At 41.3% G+C, this 22083-nt stretch overlaps 1 protein-coding gene across 3 annotated transcripts in view; it reads left to right on the top strand.

Annotated features, from left to right (window-relative positions):
- LOC124787822 (DNA mismatch repair protein Msh3-like) overlaps positions 1–22083 on the top strand; it is a 344981-nt gene that overhangs the window by 241940 nt on the left and 80958 nt on the right. For all 3 annotated transcript variants that reach the window (XM_047254753.1, XM_047254755.1, XM_047254754.1), the window contains one exon: positions 1252–1403. In XM_047254753.1, the coding sequence (XP_047110709.1) occupies positions 1252–1403 (152 nt within the window). The remainder of the gene's footprint in view (positions 1–1251; positions 1404–22083) is intronic.

Below are 22083 nucleotides of genomic sequence, written 5' to 3' on the forward strand. Positions count from 1 at the left end.
CTGATCTGCATTAATGTACATTTTTCTTAGATACCATTCATCACACCAACTAGAAATTTTGTCTAAGTCATCTTGTACCCTCCTACAGTTAACTCAATGATGACACCTTCTCATACACCAAAGCATCACCAGCAAACAGCCACAAGTTGCTGCTCATCCTGTCCACCAGATCAGTTATGTATTTTTAAAATAATAGTCGTTGTACCACGATTCCCTGAGGCACTTCTGACGATATCTGTGTCTTTTATGAACATTCATGATCAAGGACAACATACTGGGTTCTTTTACTTAAGAAGCCTTTCAGCCATTCACATATCTCGAAAGCTATTCTGTGGGCTTGTGCCATTCTTAATAGTCTGCAGTGGGCCACCATGTCAATTGATTTTTGGAAATTCAGGAATGTGGAATTATCAGAGATTACATTACCATTTTAATCTCTTAGTGTATGTCTTCAAACTCTGTTGTTTCCCATTTTTACTCTCTTCATGATACAGTTGGTGTCATGTTAAGATTTTTTAGCTCTTGAGTTATGTGCCTGTGTGAGTTCTGTTAAATAATCTCAAATCTTTGTGCAGATTCATTCATTTGTGATATTTGTGTATATATGTTTTTATACTGGTACCAAATTGGTGGTGGTGTGGTTTAATAAATTAAAGCCAGATAATAATAGTTTTTTAAAAAACATCTTTCCCACCCATGCTGTGTTTACATGCTGTCAAGAATTTAAGTGAGTTTCATACAGCATACTTTAAATAATCCCATTCTCTTTATAATCTTCCCCCTCTTTTTTACATGTGTAAAAATACCACATTCCAATGCATTTTCAGCCCCTCTCAATCTGATGGTGCCTCATTCACAGGCAGTTTTTCTGTTCTTAAATTGTTTTTGCAATATAACTATTATAATCACGAAACGAACAATTACTTAACCATAAAACGTTCTCGGTTTACTTGCCATGTCAAATTTGGATAAAATCCTGAGCTTTCAATGACTACCTCTGTCATGATGGAGGTAGTCATCGAAAGCTCAGGATTTTATCCAAATTTGACGCGGCAAGTAAACTGAGAACTTTTTATGCAAGGACTACATTGCGAAAGGTTTCGTAGTCAAATTACTTAACCAGTTAGACATTTTTGTCCTTTTTCTGTTCTTTTAAAACTAATAAACACAAGCTTATATTTTCATTTCTGTGAAGTGTTAAATTTCATTAATCTGAAGGGATGGAAAACAACTAGTTGTTTATGATTACAGAGCTCTGAGCCTATGGTGCTGTCAGGACCTAACATGGGAGGCAAATCTTGTTATGTTCGCCAGGTTGCACTGTTAGTCATTATGGCACACACCGGCTCATTTATACCAGCTGAGTATGCCACTATCAGCATTCTTGATGCCGTTTATGTATGGTAAGCATAAATTATCTGTTTATTATTGTACTAGTTGCCTTTATAGAAGTCCATATTATGAATAGTCTTAAAGCTGACAATATCCACTGTTTTTTTAAATTGGGGAAAAACAAAGCAGTCAAGTTGATTTATCTTTGCATAGCAAACAACTGTATATTTGAGAGTTGGAGAGTAGGACAGGAACTGATGGTATGTGTAAGAGAAGAGAACCTGGATTAATCAGCTAGGTTAAATGTAACTGATAAATCAGTTACCAGATGAGATGCAAAGAGGGACCGTTGGCCAGTCGGAGACAAGACCAGATGATTTGTCCTTCTGTTGTTCGTTGACTTTGGAACTGTTTTTTAATATCAGACTTGCCACCTAGATAATTCAATTACAGCTACTCATGAGAAATATTCTTTTGATACATAAGATCTGGTTCAGTTAACAAAATGACAGAAAACAATTTTTAATTTTATGGAAAGCCAGAATTCAGTACCATCCATCAAACATTCATGGAAAATATGCCATCAAATAAGGCAGTGCCATGTATAACATATTTAGGTCTTCACACATACTTCTCTAGCTGTTTATGCGAAACTGTGGTTCTTATGTACATCCTTGCCTGGTGCAGCAAGTGATGATTTCATCTTACAAAATTGCACCACTTAACAATATGGGGCTCATCTCATAGATAAATGTCTTCAACAGCTTATAATTATAATGCAACACACACACACACACACACACACACACACACACACACACACACACACACGTCTCTGGTACTATCTGTAAGTGGTCTTCTGTTTGAAATGGTCCACAGACTGATGCCTGACAAAAAAGAAAATCACAAGAAGAATTGCATTTTTTTTCATATGGGACTCGTGGAACCTTTATTAACTCTTTGCACTCCATAATGCAGACAAAGGACATCTCTGTGCACTCTTATTTAAATCACTGCTGCCTGGGCAGCAAGCACACCTCAGAGATTTGCAGAGTCTCTTTGTGGAAACAAAGAGGCCACTGACCAACACTAATACATAGATTCACACCTGTCACATTCCATTGTTGTTGTTTTTTTATGAAAACATGGCACAATCCTTATGCTTATTCCCAGGAAACTTGTTGATAATGTGCAACTTTCCATTTCAGTGTTCCTCATCATCAGAAGTTGAATGTAGCCCTCATTTTCGTACTCGTCTTCTTTCTTCACCAAGTCTCTAATAACACTTTTACAGAGTGCTTTGTGAGATGATGTCATCAAGTTGTAAGTTTCTCACAGTGGTTCCCATATAGTAATAGCTATGTACAAGACCTACCTCCAAGAACCAGAAGCACAGTTTTCACCACCACTTACGACTCTTCATTACTGAACTGTAACTGGAAATAAAATGCTCAGATCAATCAACTCCACCAATCTTCAAATCATAACCAGTAATCACATGTGGTTTCATTATTTATTCCCTTTCCTTTCTGGTTCTCCTTTCTACAAGTGGCAGAGTTATTTGCTTTTGTAGAAAGCATCAGAACAGTTCATTTCTCCTGCCATCCTACAACCATAATTTTGTTATTGCCGAGGGATTTTATTTCATACTTCTTTAGATTCAGAACTACTTTTTTGATTGCAGCCGTGTACAAGTGGTCAGTGTACAAATGATATCCTGATTGCCCTGTAATATCTCTGATATTAGCCAGCAATTGAAGAACTATTCCCTGAGAAAAATTCAAGTCTGGATAAATCAATAACTCTGTAGTTATAGAACCAAAATAGGATGTCAAACTACAGATATAACCACTTGATGAATCTGAAATTACATAAATTCTCTGTCCCCAGTTTTATGGTTTTTGAGAATTATTCATTTTGAAAAACACCTGACCCTTGAACAACACTATACATTCATCAGCAACTAAATGCTTATATGGTCTATAAATTTTGAAAAACTTGTCAGACAAGTAATCCAACACAATTTTCACTTTACTCAGATGTGACTGACCCCGAGTTTTGACATGTGTTGCACTTTCCGGATTAGAAACATGAAGTGTCCTAAAAAATTTCCATAAGTCATTTGCAACTGAAGCAATCTGAAACAAAAGTAGATGATTGTAAGCATTCTCTTACACATTTTTACACTTTTGTGTTGCCGCATCCAGTAGCACACCATGGGAGCATTTCATTTCTTCTATAGTACTATATCTCCAGTCCCACCATGCAGAAAGTTGTGGAAATGGTATCATTTTCCACATTTTTACTGTAGCAGACTTTTTTGATTTTTGTGCTGTCTGTTGGAATAAGTTGTCTGTAAAAATTAACTGAAAGAAACCAACTGATGGTGATGGAACATTACTAGTTTAGGTGATAAAACAACACTTTGAAACATCAAAAGGAAAAGCTGTGAGTTCAGAGTCATTTTCACTCTGTATTCACCATGAATCTTGTGCTGAATAAAAAACGTGAACATTTTCACTGTTTTCCTCATCATTTTACTTGTAAGTTTACAAATGAATCAGTGCATCATCAAAATTATAGTCCCTTCATTTTCACTTAGAGATTAGTCTAAAAGCTGTACAATCTCTTCCTCAGAAAGGAGCGTACATGAACTAGTCACCTCGCACCTACTAATTTGAATGTAATAATTACAACATTTCCCCCAACACTGCTGCTACAGTTTGATGCCAAGTTAACCAGGTTTACCTAGATGGTAGTACTATCCAGAATTGGTACCTAGTAGAGTCAGATTCAAGAATGGAGCATCTGAGAGCTGCAAGAAATGTGGAATGGAGCTTGACACGAGAATGGAAGACAAAATTTGCTGTGTCAAGCACCATTCACTGTTGGAGTGGAATGGGTTAACATCAGAGCAATCTCTGTCTATATTGATTATACTTGAGCTATACCAAACTGACATGTTCATTTTGTACATTTCGAGTATGATCCAAGTTTCAAAATGAGTCTTTGTGTGTTTGTATCCATAAGTTTAATAGCACATTGTCATGTGTGCTAAACTTAAGGTAAGTTTAATAACATGTGACACATATGACACTTTTTAAATTGTATTTTGTGATCTTTCCTCAATTTTTGGAAGCCACTGTGTTATAGGAAAATGAGAAATAAATCACTAACTATTTTAAATGATGCAACTTGATTGTTTTTATGGGTAGAACTAACATGAAACTTAGGGCCCATGCTGTGTTGTGTATCCCACAGAACAATATAATTATTAATCATAATTTAAAATTAGTATATAAGTTTTTCAATACACCTAGATGAAAAGCAATTATCTCTGAGGTTAAAAATGTGTAATTATTTAGGTGATAAATGAAACAAAGTAGTCTGTACATTAGTCAAAGGCAATACAACAGACACCATGACATAAAAAGGTGTGTGGGGATCTATTTTGTTCTCCCTCTTAGCAGGTAACAGCATTCATAGTCATGTTGGGGATTCCTCAAGGGGGCCAATCGTGTGAGGTAGGGGGAGACATGAAGTCGGAACATAACTGTAGGGTATTGGGCAGGACATGTAGAATGTTCTAGAAATATCATCATTAGATAGGCTTCTGATTTCCAGAAAGTGTAAGCTCCAAGAAATACAGGAAAATGACCATCAGCCAAGAGGCATCCAATTGTCCATTGAAGTTGAGTAGGAATTGGAGAAAATTGTGTGGTACAAAATAATAGTTCTAATTGAGAAATAAAGTCAAAAGAAATTCTGTGAGAAGTTCATGTTGAAGTTTAAAAATTAGCAGGGGTATTTGTAATACTAAAAAATGAATCAGTTGTAATATATGTAATGATGAAATGTGTCACAACAGCTGGTTTGAAGTAACAAATAGGAATGACACTTGCAAATGGTGTAGGAACTCTTGACTGGTGGAGAGTGGAGAGAGAAGATTGGTGTGTGGATGACACAGTCAGTGTCTTCAGCAAGTACCCTGTGTAGCTGCACAAGGTGCAAAATACGAGAAGCCTGTGAGAATTCAGATATCTTTAACAAATTTAGTTTGTGCCAATGTAAATTTTAAATAGTGAACAATTTCAGGTAGAGGCTCAAGACCAAATAAGCACACCTATGCTATGCACTTCACTTTTGTCATTTCTGTTGTGTTGGCTACAGTGGGAGTCAGCACTGACACTAACAAACGAGGAGAGTAGTTGCAATGGCTGGTGACAGGAATCCAAAATGATCTTTACATATCACATGCTGATTAATTTAACACTTTATATATTTCTAAAAAGAAGAGAACCGAAACTTAACTTGCTTCCTCTGGCGTACATGCAAGTAATTTTCACTATTGCTACTCCCAGAACACAGTCTAAGTCTCATCTCGATATTACTCAGTATTGATACTCTCAGAGTCTGTGACCGAACTGGGTTGACCAGTGACGGGCAGCTGGTTAAATCAGTGTTGACAGGGGCACTGAACTCTGTGTTCCTGGAGGTGTGGCACTGCACACTTTTTCCATTGGCAGGTTGGTCATCACTTTCTTGATGCCATTTTGTGGCACTGTGCTGGTTGGTGTGCAGTCAATGCTGTAGGGCTGCACAATTTCCATTTCTGGATATCAGTACACTGATGGAAAAAAAACTGCAACACCAAGAAAGAGTTGTGTGACATAAATGAAAGTTGGTAGGTGTGTTTCTACAGCTGAAAGATGATGTCTATTAAAATTTCTTGTTAGTCACAGAAGAGTAGCACTAATAATACCACTATGAGGATTCAAACCGGGTTTGCTTTAATTACATGTTGTAGTGGTTGTGAGCATCAGTTATCTTTGAGACTGATGTGGTGAGTCGATGTTAGTCAAAAATGCATTTAAGTTGTCAAAGACGCCATTATTGACGACCCTCTAAGTTTGAATGAGGTTGTGTCATAGGGATACAAGAAGCCACTGCTGGCAGCGCTGTGCATTAGAACGTACAGTTGCAAGAAGACCGGGCTTAGGATTGCCACGTGGCAAAACTCAGAGAGAAGACCAGTGTGTTCGACATATGGCTCTTGCACGTTCAACTGCATCTGCAGCAGCAGTTGGCACCACATTGACCTGGCAAACTGTTACAATTGGTTACTTCAAGGACATCACTGAGCCAGACACCCTGTAGTGTGCTTTCCACTGATCCCAAACTACTGTCGTTTGTGACTTCAGTGGCATCAAGCAAGAGCTCATTGGAGGGCAGGGCAGAGATCTGTTGTGCTTCCTGATGAAAACTGGTTCTGCCTTGGTGCCAGTGATGGTTGTGCGTCGGTTGGGAGGAGGCCAATTGAGGGCTTGCAACCGACCTGTCTATGTGCCAGACACACTGGACCTGGAGCTGGAGTTGTGGTCTGGGTTGCAATGTCATATGACAGCAGGAGCACTCTTGTCATCATCCCATGTACCCTGACTGCACATTTGTACATCAGTTTGGTGATCTGACTTGTTGTGCTGCTGTTCATGAACAGTATTCCTGGGGAGTTTCCCAACAGAATAGTGCTCGCCCATGTACCACTGCCAAAATGCTCTAGAGAGTGTCTGTAATGGTTCGGGAGGGGAAAATGTGAATTGTTCGGAGCTGATGTAGTTGTACTAATGCATGTTTAGCCGCACCGGAAATTGTAAGTCCATAAATGCACACAGGTATGGATGCGTGCATGTTAAGAAACATTGTGGCAGTTCTGGAACACTGGCTGGAAATTAATTTCTTTGAGTTTTGGTGTAGGCTTGATATTTACAGTGTACAACAATGACAATGTGGGTGCATCCGCTATTCTCTCTTCGTGTTGACTTCTTCTCCAAAAATGTCCATTTAAAAATGCAAGTTCTCATCACATCAGGATGTGGAGATTAGGACATAGCTCAGTAGGAGAATGAAAACATGACTTCCACATATTATAACTTTTAGTTACATTAATATTGGGAGAGTGCAAGTATATACATCTTTGTCATACCAGCTGAAAAGACCAACACCCACAGAGATTGATCAAAATATAATTGAGGTGCATAAAAAAATTGATAGTATAGCTTTCAGTTTTCTGCCAACTTACTCAGATATAATCATACCTCCCTACAATATCTTTGTTGTGTGGGGATGGCATGAATAAGAATCATTACAAATATTTATTTATATGTGTAGGCCATTTGAAGAACCTACACATGTTGACATGTTGCTTTGGCCAGTTCCATCACCAGATCTGGCTGCAATAAAGCACATATACAACGTCATTGGATGACAACTCCAGCATCATCCACAGACAGCATTAACCATCCCTGTATTGACAGACCATATGCAATTGGCATGGGACTCTATCCCACAAACTGACATCCAGCACCTGCACAACACAATGCATGCATATTTGCATACTTGCATTGAACATTCTAGCGGCTACACTGGTTTCTAAGGTAACATTTCACATTGCAAATGTGAACCTCACACCTACATTAACCTGTGATCTTGCAATGGTAATCACTTAAGTATGTTATCTAGACATTTGTATTCCTGAAATTTCATTACTCTACATTAATTATTCTTTGGTCTTGCAGTTTTTTTCCGCCAGTTTATTTATATTGCTAATGACCATGTGTATGTGGTACAATGCAGCTTGTGAATGTGTAATATTATTTTAACTTTGTTAAGTGAAATATCTAAAGCAGAGGCAGTATTTTGAATCTAGTATGTTTTTGCTTAGAGACTTGCATATGAGTGTATTTTAATGAGTTAATTTAGATGCTCATGGCTGTAAAATTAATATGTTCCAGGGATTCCGTAACATCGGATATAACTTGTAAGGTGGTGTGCTCTGACTTAATGGTTCTCTCTGGTAGCCCTTTACAATATAATGCTAAGTGCTAACTATGTTCAATTTGTGATACATCTCAGGCAAGAGTAGTAGAAACCACCACATCTCTGTAATAAATTGTCTTTATGCCATTTTTGGTACTATACCATGGCCTTCAGGAATGATGGATCTTGTTCAGGTACAATGTTATTTTTGCAGTGATTACTAGTATATCATCAGTGTGGTAAAATTCCTCCAATGAATTTTGCAAAATACAGTTTACATGTTTGTGTCCATTTTTGTGTATTACTAGGATATTGTATACTGAAGCTTCTGTGCCCATCTTGCCAAATATCCTGGTGGATCTTTTGGGAAGATACACTCTGAAATGTAGTACCAAATTCAAAGCAAGAAAAATATACAAGCACAAGGAAATACTATCTGCAAACAATGTTGCTAAGCTCAGACATAGTTTAAGTCTGGAACCTAGGGAATCGGCTACTCTGAGGTGACAAAACTCAAGGGATATCTTCTATCATATTGGACCTCCTTTAGCCTGGCATAGTGCAGCAACTTCACATGGCATGGACTCAACAAGTGATTGGAAGTTCCCTGCAGAAATATTGAACCACACTGTTTCTTTAAACGTCCATAATTGTGAAAGTGTTGCCAGTGCAGGATTTCGTGCATGAAGTGACCTCTCGAATGTGCCCCATAAATGTTTGATGGGATTCATATTGGGTGATCTGGGTGGTCATATCATTTGTTTAAATTGTCCAGAATGTTCTTCAAACCAGTCACAAACAATTATGGCCAAGTGACATGGTGCATTGTCATCTGTAAAAATACAGTAGTTATATGGGAACATGAAGTCCATGAATGGCTGCAATTGGTCTCTAAGTAGCTGAACATAACCATTTCCATTCAGTGAACCAGTCCATTGCATGTAAACACACCCCTCACCATTATGGAGCCACCACCAGCTTGCACTGTGCCTTGTTGACAATCTGGGTCTGCGGCTTTGTTAGGTCTCCACCACACTTGAACACTACCATTGGCTCTTGTGAACTGAAATCAGGACTCATCTGACCAGACCGCTGTTTTCCAGTTATCTACAGTCAAATCGATGTGGTCACAAGCCAAGGAGAGGCACTGCTGATACTGTTGTGCTGTTAGCTAAGTCACTCGCATTGGTCGTCTGCTGCCATAGCCCATTAATGCCAGACTTCACCACACTGCCCTAATGGATGCATTTATCCTACATCCCACATTGATTTCTATAGTTATTTTAGGCAGTGTTGCTTGTCTGTTACCACTGACAACTCTTCGCAAATGCCACTGCTCTCGGTCGTTAAGTGAAGGCTGTCAGTCACTGCATTGTCTGTGGTGAGAGGTAATACCTGAAATTTGCTATTCTTGGCACACTCTTGACACTGTGGATCTCAGAATATTACATTCAAAATCTGTTAATTCCCTTCATGTGACCATAATCACATTGGAAACTTTGTCAAATCAATCACCTGAATCCAAATGATAGCTCTGCCAGTGCACTGACCTTTTATACCTTGTGTTCATGATACTACTGCATTTTGTATATGTGTTTATCGCTATCCTCAGTGTATTACTACCACTGGGGGTCAACGATAAGTGGAACATTTTCTTAGAACTTCTGACTGGGTGCATAAAGAGTACCATCCCATTCAAAAGTGAGTAGTCAGAAAATCTCTCTTTAAAATGAAAACATGTTTGATTAGGTGTTAGAGCAAAATATGTGAAAGAAAGAATGGAATACAGTATAGCTTCTCCAGATTGATAACTCCAAGTTACGTAAAGAAATCTACAACCAGAACAAATACCAGTACTCCAGAGTAGTCAGGAGATTAAAAGCAGAAAGACATACCCAACAGATACTAAGCTCAGATTATGCCTCAAAGTCCTGCTGGTCAGTTGTAAATGAAATCAGAAACAACAAATCTAAAACTAAAATTAATAATGTAGAATTAACTGTGAATAATGATATAATTTCTGACTGCCTTCTAGTTACTAACATTTTTAATGACTATAGATACTGTCAAAAGTGATGTCTGCATGAAACTGGGTACACAGCATACATTTGAGTCCACTAATGAACATAGCTGCGGTGCAGTACCTGCAGTAAGCACAGATGACATTTTGCAGCTTGTTGACAGCCTCAGAAACAAAATGGCTGCAGGTTTAGATGAAATTTCTCCATATCAATTGAAGAGATCCATACATGAACTAGTGAAACCGTTAGTTCATTTAATAAACCATGTTCTTGAAGATAATGTATTTCCTGACGATTTGAAACTGGCTGTAATCAAAACCTCACATGGAAGGGGAAAGAAAGCATGTTCAGAAATACAGACCCATTGCCCTAATCTCAACATTTAACAAAGTGACTGAGAAAATAATATTAAAAGGAACCTTGAAACTTTACAACAGTGCTGAGGTGTTAGGTGATTTCCAGCATTGTTTCAGAAGATGTTGAAGTACCATGTCAACAGCAGTTTAATTTGTTCATTATGTGCTTGAAAAAAATAAAAAAGTCACAAGAAGCAGGAGTATTCCTGGACATATCAAAAGCTTTTGACAGAGTACATCATGATGTACTCTTATCAAAAACTGCGATGAATGGTTTCACTGGAAACATATTTAAAAGGTAGACAACAGTGCACAGAAATTAATATATGATAATGGAGAGACAGGTCGGTAGGACATGTTCTGAGGCATAAAGGGATCACAAATTTAATGTTGGAGGGCAGCGTGGAGGGTAAAAATCGTAGAGGGAGAGATGAATACACTAAGCAGATTCAGAAGGATGTAGGTTGCAGTAGGTACTGGGAGATGAAGAAGCTCGCACAGGATAGAGTAGCATGGAGAGCTGCATCAAACCAGTCTCAGGGCTGAAGACGACGACAACAACAACAACAACAACAACAACAACAATGGAGAAATGCTGGAGAGGAGTTAATCAGGATAGGAAATACATGTTTTGATCTTCCTCAGGGCTCTATTGTAGGTCCATTCTCATTTATATGTCACGTAAATGATTTCCCATGTTCTGTAGGTAACAAGCATGTGATCACTATTTATACCAATGACACATCTGGTGTCTGTTGTGCAGACAGTAAGCCCAGGCTAATTGAAGATATTCAGAACTTTATAGAAAAGGCTTAAAATTCACTTTGAATGAGACAGCTTAAAAGTAAAAAGAGAAAAAACAAATATTATTCACTTTACATTGAGGGGTCCAAATATTCAAAATATCGTGATTGAAATTCTATCAAAAACTTGTTCGGAATGTAAATTTGGATTTATACGTAAATGATGACTTACATGGAAGCAGCAAGCTGACAATGTGTGCAAAAATGATGTGCAGTCAATATATGGGGGTGGTTTGAAAAGTTCTCAGTATCACCATGAGAGGTCAGCACTAGCATAATGAATTGTTCACATGATATTCATTGGACTGTTGACCGTAAACATGTGCCATGTCAGTGCTCTTGGAAGAGAGCTGTGGTGGTGACGTGGCTCTGTTGTTGTTTCCACGTAGTGATTTACGAACATGGAAAAAATCGAGATTCGAGCAGTGATTAAGTACTTTGTATAGAAAGATATGAAAGCAAAGGACATTCATGCTGATTTCCAGAATACACTGGGGGACTTTGCTCCTTCATATTCAACTGTTGCCAAATGGACAAATGAATTTAAATTTTGTTGGGAGAGCTTAGATTATGATCTGCACAGTGGTCGGCCAAGATGTGTCACTACTCCAGAAATCATTGCAAAAGTGCACAAAATGGTCATGGAGGACCGCCAATTGAAAGTGCATGAAGTTGCTCACGCTTGCCAGTTGTCATCTGAAAGGGTGTATCACATTTTCACTGAAGAATTAGAAATGAAAAATTGTCTGCGAGATGGGTGCCATGATTCTTGATACTGGATCAAAATCGCGTGAGATTGGGTATATCAGAACAATGTTTGGCCCGTTTTAGAAGAAACTAAGAAGATTTTTTGTGCTGGTTTGTTACCACAGATGAAACTTGGGTGCACTACTATACCCCAGAGTCAAAGCAACAGTCAAAGCAGTGGAAACATGATGATTCTCTGTCACCAAAGAAAGCAAAATACAATTTCTTTGGTGGGAAAGGTCATGGCATGAGTATTCTGGGATGCAAAGGGGATTCTGTTTGTAGATTATCTCCCCACTGGGCAAACAATTACTGGAGAATACTATGCTTACCTCCTGGACAAATTGCAACAAAAGATATGCAAAAAAGGCCAGGTTTAGCAAGGAACAAAGTCTTCCATCGTCCGCCCCGGTAGCTGTGTGGTCAGCACGACGGTATGTCATACCTAAGGGCCTGGGTTCGATTCCCGGCTGGTTTGGAGATTTTCTCCGCTCAGGTACTGGGTATTGTGTTGCCCTTATAATCATTATTTCATCCTCATCAACATGCAAGTCACCGAAGTGGCATCAACTCGAAAGACTTGCACCAGGGGAACGGTCTATCCGATGGGAGGCCCTAGCCACACAACATTTCCATTTCCATCTCCCATCAAGACAATGTGTGCCCGCACACATGTGCCATCACCATGGCAAAATTACATGAACTAAAATATGAATTGTTGCCACACCTGTCTTATTCACCTGATATGGCTTCGTCATACTTTCATCTCTTCCCAAAACTGAAAATTTTTCTTGGCGGATGAAGATTCACTTCAAATGAAGAATTGATAGCCGGAGTTGACAACTATTTTGCAGGTCTGGAGGAAACTCATTTTCAAGATGAGATGAAGGCACTGGAACATCATTGGACCAAGTGCATTAATCTATGAGGAGACTACATTGAAAAATAAAAAAAGTTTCAGTGATGTAAGTCCTTTATTTCTATTCTGTTCCAAGAACTTTTCAAACCACTTTCATATATTAATGAGATTATCACCATACCTTAAATCTGAAACCCTAAGGACTGTGTATTTTTGATTACTATATATTTCCATATAAGTAGAGTCAGAACAAAGTTCTTGCTCTCTTTCTCAGTCTTAGGGTAATTCTTCTTGGACTTGGAGAGTACTCTGGAGACGTAACTTTCTCTATTACTAGCAGCATCAGTGTGTAGTATCATCAAAAATCCCAGGCCTGGAATTGATAAGTGCTTGATTTAAATCAGTAGATGAGATGTGCATGTACAGACAAACAAATGATTACAGTTTAAAAAAATGGATTATATATTCAAGAGAAATAACTTTGCAAATTGAGCATGTAAATAAAATGTTAGTCCACCTGTGTGGCCCTTATGCAAGCAGTTATTCAGCTTGGCATTTAGTGATAGAGTTGTTTGATGTCCTCTTGAGGGTTATCATGCCAAATTCTTCCAATTGAAATTTAGATGTCAAAATCCCAAACTGGTTGGAGGGCCCTGTCCATAAAGCTCCAAATGTTCACAGTTGCTAAGAGATCCAGTGACCATGCTGGCTAAGGTAGGGTCTGTCAAGAATGAAGACAAGCAGTAGAAACTTTTGCCACGTGTGGGCAGCACTATATTGCTGTTTAAATGTAAGCCCAGGTTGGATTGTCATGAAGGGCAACAAAACAGGGCCTAGAACATCGTTGACGTACAGCTGTGCCATTAAGCGTGCCGTGCGTTACAACCACAGGGGTCCTGCTATGAAATGAAGTGGCCCCAGACAATCACTCCTGGTTATCAGGCCGTATGGCCAGTGACAGTCAAGTTGGTATCCCATTGCTGTAGGGGCATCTCCAGACACACCTTTGCTGGTCATCAGGGCTCAGTTGAAAGCGAGACTCATTACTGAAGACAGTTCTAGTCCAGTCAATGAGATTCCAAGCAGAATGTGCTCAACACCACTGAAAACCATCTTCTTGGTGTACTGAAGTAAATGGTGGTTGGTGCAAAGGGCACAATGAGCTCGGCCCCCTTCCTGTTAGCTGCCTCTTAATGATCCTTGTAGTTACTGAAGTAACAGTTGCACGTTGGATCTATGATGATGATGAATCCAGGAAGCAAGTGCCTCTCTGACAAATTACTTGGTCCTGATGTTCTGTAATCTCTCTAGGCTGATCACTACCTTCTTGATGCTGTTTTTCACCATAGTTCATCCATTCCTGTCAATATTGTCAAACAGTGACATCACATGTATTCAAATGTCAGTTTGCTGATTACTCCAGCCAGCTTCTTTGAGCCCAACTACACATCCTCTCTCAAATGCAGATGCCTGCTTATATTATTCATACATCTCTCTGCAAGTCATACTTACTGTCCAACTGAGTACGCAATATGAAATTTGCAAAGACTTTGTGCCCTGGGATCAACATGTTTCTTATTTACTATCCTTACCAACTGTGTGGTGAAATTGCACTGCAGCATCGCACCTTCACCCATTGGCCGAGGAAGATTATAGTTTTACATTTTCCTTTGATATCTGTTTGAATATCAATTTGCATAAGTCCTTTGTGGAGGTCTGTTCCACCCCCCCCCCCCCCCCCCCCCTCCTGTTTTGGCCAACAAGGCCTTTGTCAAAAATAGACAACACGTGCTCTTCTCTCTCTCTCTCTCTCTCTCTCTCTCTCTCTCTCTCTCTCTCACACACACACACACACACACACACACACTAATGCAAATGCAACTCACACTCGTGACTGCAGTCTCTGGCAGCTGAAGTGATACTGTGAGCTGCAGCAGCATTGCATGATGGGAAACAACTGGGTGTGAATGAGGAGGGGGCTGGGGTTGGGAGAGGGAGGGAGAGCAGGGTAGGGGAGGGGGATGTTGAAGTGCTGCTGGAGAGCATGAAGGGACAAAGTGGTGAGAGGGTTGGGCAGCTAGGTGCAGTTGGGAGGTTAGATGGAGGGCAGAGGATGGGGGGTTAGTGCAAACGAAGAGAGGTAAAAGGATTCTGGGTGTTTAGGAAGGATTCCTCTAGATGTCTCGTGAATAGGTTGGCATAGGATGGTGCCATATGGGTGTTCTTAGCTTTACCCCAGATTTGTTTATAGGTAATGCCTTCATAGGAAAGTAATTTTGGGTGAGGATGTAGTTGGTCATGGTGACTAGGAAGGAGGTTGTTGGTTGGGAATCCGTTTAGCATTGGACAAGGTAGTGTTCAATAGTAGCAAGGACATGAGCGTTAGTGATGTAAGTGTAAAGGGAGGTGGCATCAATAGTGACAAGCAGGGTATCATGTGGTAAAGTGGAGAGTCGGTGGAGGAAATGGTTGATATCATTTATATAGGAGGGTAGGTTCAGGGTAATAGGCTGAAGGTGTTGGTCTATGAGAGGAGAGGGTCTCTCAGTGGGGGCATGGTAACCAGCCACAGTGGGGCATCCTGGGTGGTTGGGTGTATGGACTTTAGGAAGCATGTAGAGGGCAGGAGTGTGGGGAGTGGTAGGGTTAAGCAGAGAGATGGACTCAGGGGAGGTTCTGAGATGGCCTCAGGATTTGAGGAGAGACAGGAGATGCTGCTGGATTTCTGGAATGGGATCACTGTAGCAAGGTTTGTAGGTGGGTGTATCTGACAGCTGCCAGAGTCCTTGTGTCAGGCAATCCTTGCAGTTCAAAACAACAGTGGTGGAGCATTTGTCCGCAGGTAGGATTATAAGGTCGGGATCAGTTCTTAGATAGTGACTGCAGTTCTTGAGGGATTTGTAGAATGATGGTGAGGCAAGGTTTGAGGTTAAGAAGTTCTGGAAAGTTAACAGGGGGACATTTGGGGGCAGTTGGGTTGGATCACAGTTGGATAGGTAGTGGAGTGTGTCAGGCAGTGTTAAAAAATGGTCTTTGGTTAAGTCTGATTGGTAGGTTTGGTGGCAAAAAAGTATTTGCACTATAAGGACTGGCAGAAGGAGAGAAAGTCTTTAACAAGTCCTGCATGACTGAATTTGCAAGTGGGACAAAAGGTGAGGCTTTGGAAAAGACAGATATTTATGTGGGGCTAAGGCTTATGGAGGAAAGGTGCATGACTGTGTTTCGGGTCTGTTTAGGTTCTGAATTCTGTGTGGTGGTGGGAGGGAGTTTAGGATGGTCGGGTAAATGTAGTAGTTCTGTGGGACAAGATTTGTTAGCCATGATGAGAGATCATAGGGGAGGTTTGGAGGGTGTTGTGGAGGTGGTGGACGGTGGTATTCCAAGGCAGGAGTAGTAAGTGAGCAGGGTGTAGAGGTTTTTGAGGTGGCATTGTGAATATTACTTTAGTTCCTGGAGGGCAAGAGTTACAGTGTCTGTTATGGGTTCCAGGACTTTGGGGTTACATAGGAGAATTTTATGGATGGAGAGAAGGTACTGCATGGAGGTTTCAGTTTGGTTGATATGGTTTTGCAGGACTATATTAGTGAGGGTGGAATCTGAACAGATGGACATCATTATGGAACAAGGGGTAGCAGTCAAAGATGTGTAATTTGATGGTAAGGCCATCTGGGGGTATTCCATGAGCCAAGCAACAGTGCAGGAATAGTACTGAGTTCTTGCTAGGGATAAGGAAACTTTTCTGTATTGACGCAGATGTAAGAGGCAAGGATCCATTGTGGTGGGAAAAAACCAAAAAACACCATAAATAACATAAATTATGCCCGAAAAAATTCATAAAAGTACACCCAATACTTGGGGAAAATCACGAGAAAAATGAAACAGATGAGAAAGATGAAATCTGAGGGAGTCAATGATAGTAAAAGATGAAAACTCACTAAAGTTGCCATGAAGTCATAATGAGATCAAAGAAAAGATATAAATAAAAATAATTATTTTACCATGGCTGCAGGTCTGAGGGTGGATAAGTGTGAACAAGGGGGACAGCAGATGTGACTAGATGAGGTGAAATACTCCTGCCAATATCATTAACTCTGTACCTTCAAATTGATCAATGTCCTGTATTTTCACATGTAATTTCCCACACACTTCTGATGCCTCATCATCTTGTGTCTCATCCTACGAACTCCTCCCCACCCTTCACTATTTCTCTGTTCTATTCCAGTTGGCACTCACTATTTCACTTATTACCTGGAATCTACCCTCCTATATACAAGATGCGAACCATTTCCTCTGCTGACTCTCCGCAATTCCTGTCCCTTTACCACATGGTGTCCTGCTTTTCATTATTGATGCCACCTCCCTAACGCCGCTCTCTAATGCCCATGGCCTTACTGGTATTGAACACTACCTTTGCCACTACAAACATATCCAGGGTAAAGCTATGGGCACCCACATGGCACCATCCTATTCCAACCAATTCATGGGTCATCTAGAGGAATTCTTCCTAAACAGCCAGAACCCTAAACCCCTCACCTGGATCAAATTCAATGATGGCATTTTTGCGATCTGGATTGAGGGTGAAAACACCCTATCCACATTCCTCCAGAACCTCAACAGTTTCTCCCCCATTTGCTTCACCTAGTCCTATTCAGCCCAACAAGCCACCTTCCTAGATGCTGACCTCTACTTCAGAGATGGCTGCATCATTACCTAGTCCATATCAAAACTACTAACCACCAGCAATACCTCCACTTTGACAGCTGCCACCCGTTCCATGCCAAGAAGTCCCTTCAGTACAACCTAACCAACTGTGGTTGTCACATCTGAAGTGATGAGCCATCCCTCTCGAAATATGTCACTGAGACCTTGAGACAGACAGTAATTATCCTCCCGACCTTGTACAAGAACAAATCTCCCAAGCCTTATCTTTCTAGTCTCTCACCCTCTTCCAAAGTCTCACCATCTGGCCACAAAGGAGCATTTCCCTCGTAACTCCTTACCATCCAAGACTAGCGCAACTGAATTACATTCTTTGCCAGGGTTTCAACTACCTCTTGTCATGCCCTGAAATGAGAAATGTCCTGCCCACTATCCTTCCCACCCCTCCCAGAGTGGTATTTCACCATCCACCAAACCTACACAATATACACTCATGCTCATAAATTAAGGATAATGCTGACATATGGTGAAACAATGCTCTGGTGGGCAGTTAGCAGATTTAAATCACCTCGGGGTATGACCATGCAGTGCATTTGACCTGCAGTCATCGCACAGTGGCACTGGCGGCAGTCCACATACGCAGGGATGTGTTGGTGCTCATCAGAGTACAGTGCAGCGAGTAAGTGTGCAGATGGTTTCAGACGTGCTAATGGTGACTGTGTGTTGAAAATGGCTCAAAGAACACATATTGATGACGTTATGAGGGGTAGAATACTAGGGCAACTGGAGGCTGGTCAAACACAGCAGGTCATAATACGGGCCCTCCATGTGCCACAATGTGTGATCTCACGATTATGGCAAAGATTCCAGCAGACAGGAAACATGTCCAGGCACTACAGTATGGGACTCCACAGTGTACAACACCACAAGAAGACCGATATCTCACCATCAGTGCCCCCAGATGGCCACAGAGTACTGCTGGTAGCCTTGCTCGGGACCTTACCACTGCCACTGGAACAGTTGTCTCCAGATACACAGTCTACAGACGACTCAACAGACTTGGTTTATTCGCCCAGAGACCTGCAAGGTGCATTCCACTGACATGGTCATTGGAACAGTGGTCCCAGGTTATGTTCACGGACGAGTCCAGGTGTAGTCTGAACAGTGATTCTCGCCAGGTTTTCATCTTGCGTGAACCAGTAACCAGATACCAACCCCTTGATGTCCTTGAAAGGGACCTGTATGGAGATTGTGGTTTGATGGTGTGGGGTGGGATTATAATTGTTGCATGTACACCCTTGCATGTGTTTGACAGAGGAACTGTAACAGGTCAGGTGTATCGGGATGGCATTTTGCACCAGTATGTCCACCTTTTCAGGGGTGCAGTGGGTCCCACCTTCCTTCTGATGGATGATAACGCATGGCCCCACAACCTGCCATTGTGGAGGAGTACTTTGAAACAGAAGATATCAGGCGAATGGAGTGACCTGCCTATTCTCCAGACCTAAACCCCATCGAGCACGTCTGGGATGCTCTCAGTCAATGTATCGCTGCACGTCTTCAAACCCCTACGACACTTCAAGAGCTCTGACAGGCACTTGTGCAAGAATGGGAGGCTATACCCCAGCAGCTGCTCGACCACTTGATTCAGAGTATGCCGACCCATTGTGTGGCCTGTGTATGTGTGCATGGTGATCATATCCCATATTGATGTTGGGGTACATGTGCAGGAAACAGTAGCGTTTTGTAGCACATGTGTTACGAGACGGTTTTCTCAACTTATCACCAATACCGTGGACTTACAAATCTGTGTGTGTTCCCTATGTGCCTATGCTATTAGTGCCAGTTTTGTTTAGTGCCACGTTGTGTGGCACCACATTCTGCAACTATCCTTAATTTATGAGCATGAGTGTACTTGTCCATCCCTACACATCCCCTGCTCCTAGCCTCTTACCTCATGGCTCAAATCCCTGTAATAGACCTAGATGCAAGACCTGTCCCATACATCTTTCCACCACCACCTACCCCAGTCCGGTCACAAACATCACCTATCCCATCAAAGGCAGGGCTACCTGTGAAAGCATTCATGTGATCTACAAGCTAAGCTGCAACCAATGTGCTGCATTCTTTGTGGGCGTGACAGCCAACAAGGTGTCTGCTTGAATGGCCACTGATGAACTACGGCCAAGAAACACTGGGACCACCCTATTGGTGAGCACGCCAGCCAACATGACATTCTTCATTTTGATGACTGCTTCACAGCCTGTGCCATACAGATCCTTCCCAACAACATCAGCTTTTCTGAATTGCGCGAGTGGAAACTCTACTTGCAATATATCTTACATTCCCGTGACCCTCCTGGTGTCAACCTTTGTTAGTCATTGTCCTCGCCCCTTCCAGCCCTTCGCTGTTCATACTACACAGCCCTCTGTCCCTTGAAAGACACCCAGAGTTTATACCTCTCTTCTTTTCCACTAACTCCCCGCCTGCCCTCCATCTAACCTCCCAGCTGCACTTATCTGCCCTAACCTCTCTCCATATCATCCCTTCACGCTCCCCAGCAGCACTTCAACACCCTCCATCCCTACCCTGCTCACCCTCTCACTCCCCCTCCCCATCCCAGCATCCTCCTTAGCCCCACCCAGTTGCCTCTCCCACCATGCAGTGCTGGTGCAGCTCGCAGTGTGGTTTCAGCTACCAGAGACTGCAGTTGTGTGTGTGAGATCCATTTGCGTTAATGTGTGTGTGTGTGTGTGTGTGTGTGTGTGTGTGTGTGTGTTTCTGTCATCTATTTTTGACAAAGGCCTTGTTGGCTGAAAGCTTATTTTCTTGCAGTCGTTTTGTTGTGCTATCTGTGACTCACAATATCTGCTATATGGTCAGTAGCAACTATCCTTTTCATAATATTGTTAGAAAAGCAACAATGTGAGAAATAGCTGCAGAAATCAGTGTGGGATGTATGAAAAATGTCTCTGTTAGGTCAATGTGGAGAATATTAGCATTAAAGAGCTATGGCAGCAGACAACCAATGTGAGTGGCTTTGCTAACAGCATGAATTGCCTGCAGGCCTCTCCTGAGCTTGTGACCATATTAGTTAGACCCTAGATGAATGGAAAACTGTGATCTGCTCAGTTGAGTTCCGGTTTCAGTTGATAAGAGCTGATGGTAGTGTTGGAGTATGGTGCAGACCCCACAAAAGCTATGGACCCAAATTGTCAATAAGGCACTGTGCAAGCTGGTGGTGCTCCGTAATGATGTGTACTGTGTTTACATGGAATGGACTGGGTCCTCTAGTCCAACTGAACCAATCATTGACTGGGAATAGGTGTGTTTGGCTGTTTGGATACCATTTGCATCCATTCATGGACTTCATGTTCCCAAATAATCATGTCATGTTACTAGGCAACAGTTGTTCGCAATTGGTTTGAAGAACATTGTGGACAATTTGAGCAAATAATTTGGCCACCCAGATTGCTTGACATAAATCCCATCAAAGATTTATGGCACGTAATCGAAAGGTCAGTTTATGCACAAGATCCTGCACCAGTGACGCTTTCACAGTTATGGATGGCTATGGAGTTAGCATGGCTCAGTGTTCCTGCAGCAAACTTCCAACGACTTGCTGAGTGCATACCTTGTAAGTTGCTGCACTACTCTGGGCAAAAGGTGGTCTGATGTAATATTAGGAGACAGCCCATGACTCTCGTCGTCTTAGAACGTATACTGCTTTTGGGGCTGTTTGCTTACAAATGGTACATAACTGTGTCACCTTTTGCATTCAATTTGCAATCAGTGAGTGTGAATTTGATGGCTTCTTAAGTCGTATGACCTCATACTGAACTGGCAAAAGAGACTGGTACTGTATGTCTCCACCTAAGTTACCAGGCTTTACCTAGATGATTTCTTTTACTTTTTATTTTCTGGCAACCTTTCATGATTCGTTCATTGCATGAACTTGGAGTAGCTTCTTCAGTCTGAAGCTCCAGTCTTCCTCAGTATGTAATGGCTTGTGATTCCTGTAAAAAGCCCCTTCCAATAACGTCTTTATGCCTCTATTCTGGTAAAACAACAAATTCGAAAGACTGTGTTCTGTCATTGATAATTTCTGTCCCAACACAGTCTCCTGTCAGCTGGACATATTTTCCATATGCCGCCTTTAGCATTATGCTTTTTGAATCTGAGGACATAACCGTTTTCACCTAGCAGTGATGAGAATCCAGCTTCACAGAAAATGTCACTCCAAAATTGACCAGTGCCTAGAGAGGCTGATGGTTGATGATGATATCAATGTGTCTTTATGACATCTTGGCAAATTTTGTTCATGGATGATTTTCATTTGGCATGGCCTCACTTATGAAGATAGTTGTCTCATTTAGAGTTTCTGATTCCAGCAGCAGTATGAGTTGCTGGATCCTGTGCATAATGACAGGGAATGGAGAGTGACCTTGATCATGGTACGGTGATGGTCTTTGTCTCACAGATTGGGTTTT

Source organism: Schistocerca piceifrons, chromosome 3 (genome assembly GCF_021461385.2).
Source record: "Schistocerca piceifrons isolate TAMUIC-IGC-003096 chromosome 3, iqSchPice1.1, whole genome shotgun sequence".
In the NCBI taxonomy this organism is placed as follows: Eukaryota; Metazoa; Arthropoda; class Insecta; order Orthoptera; family Acrididae; genus Schistocerca; species Schistocerca piceifrons.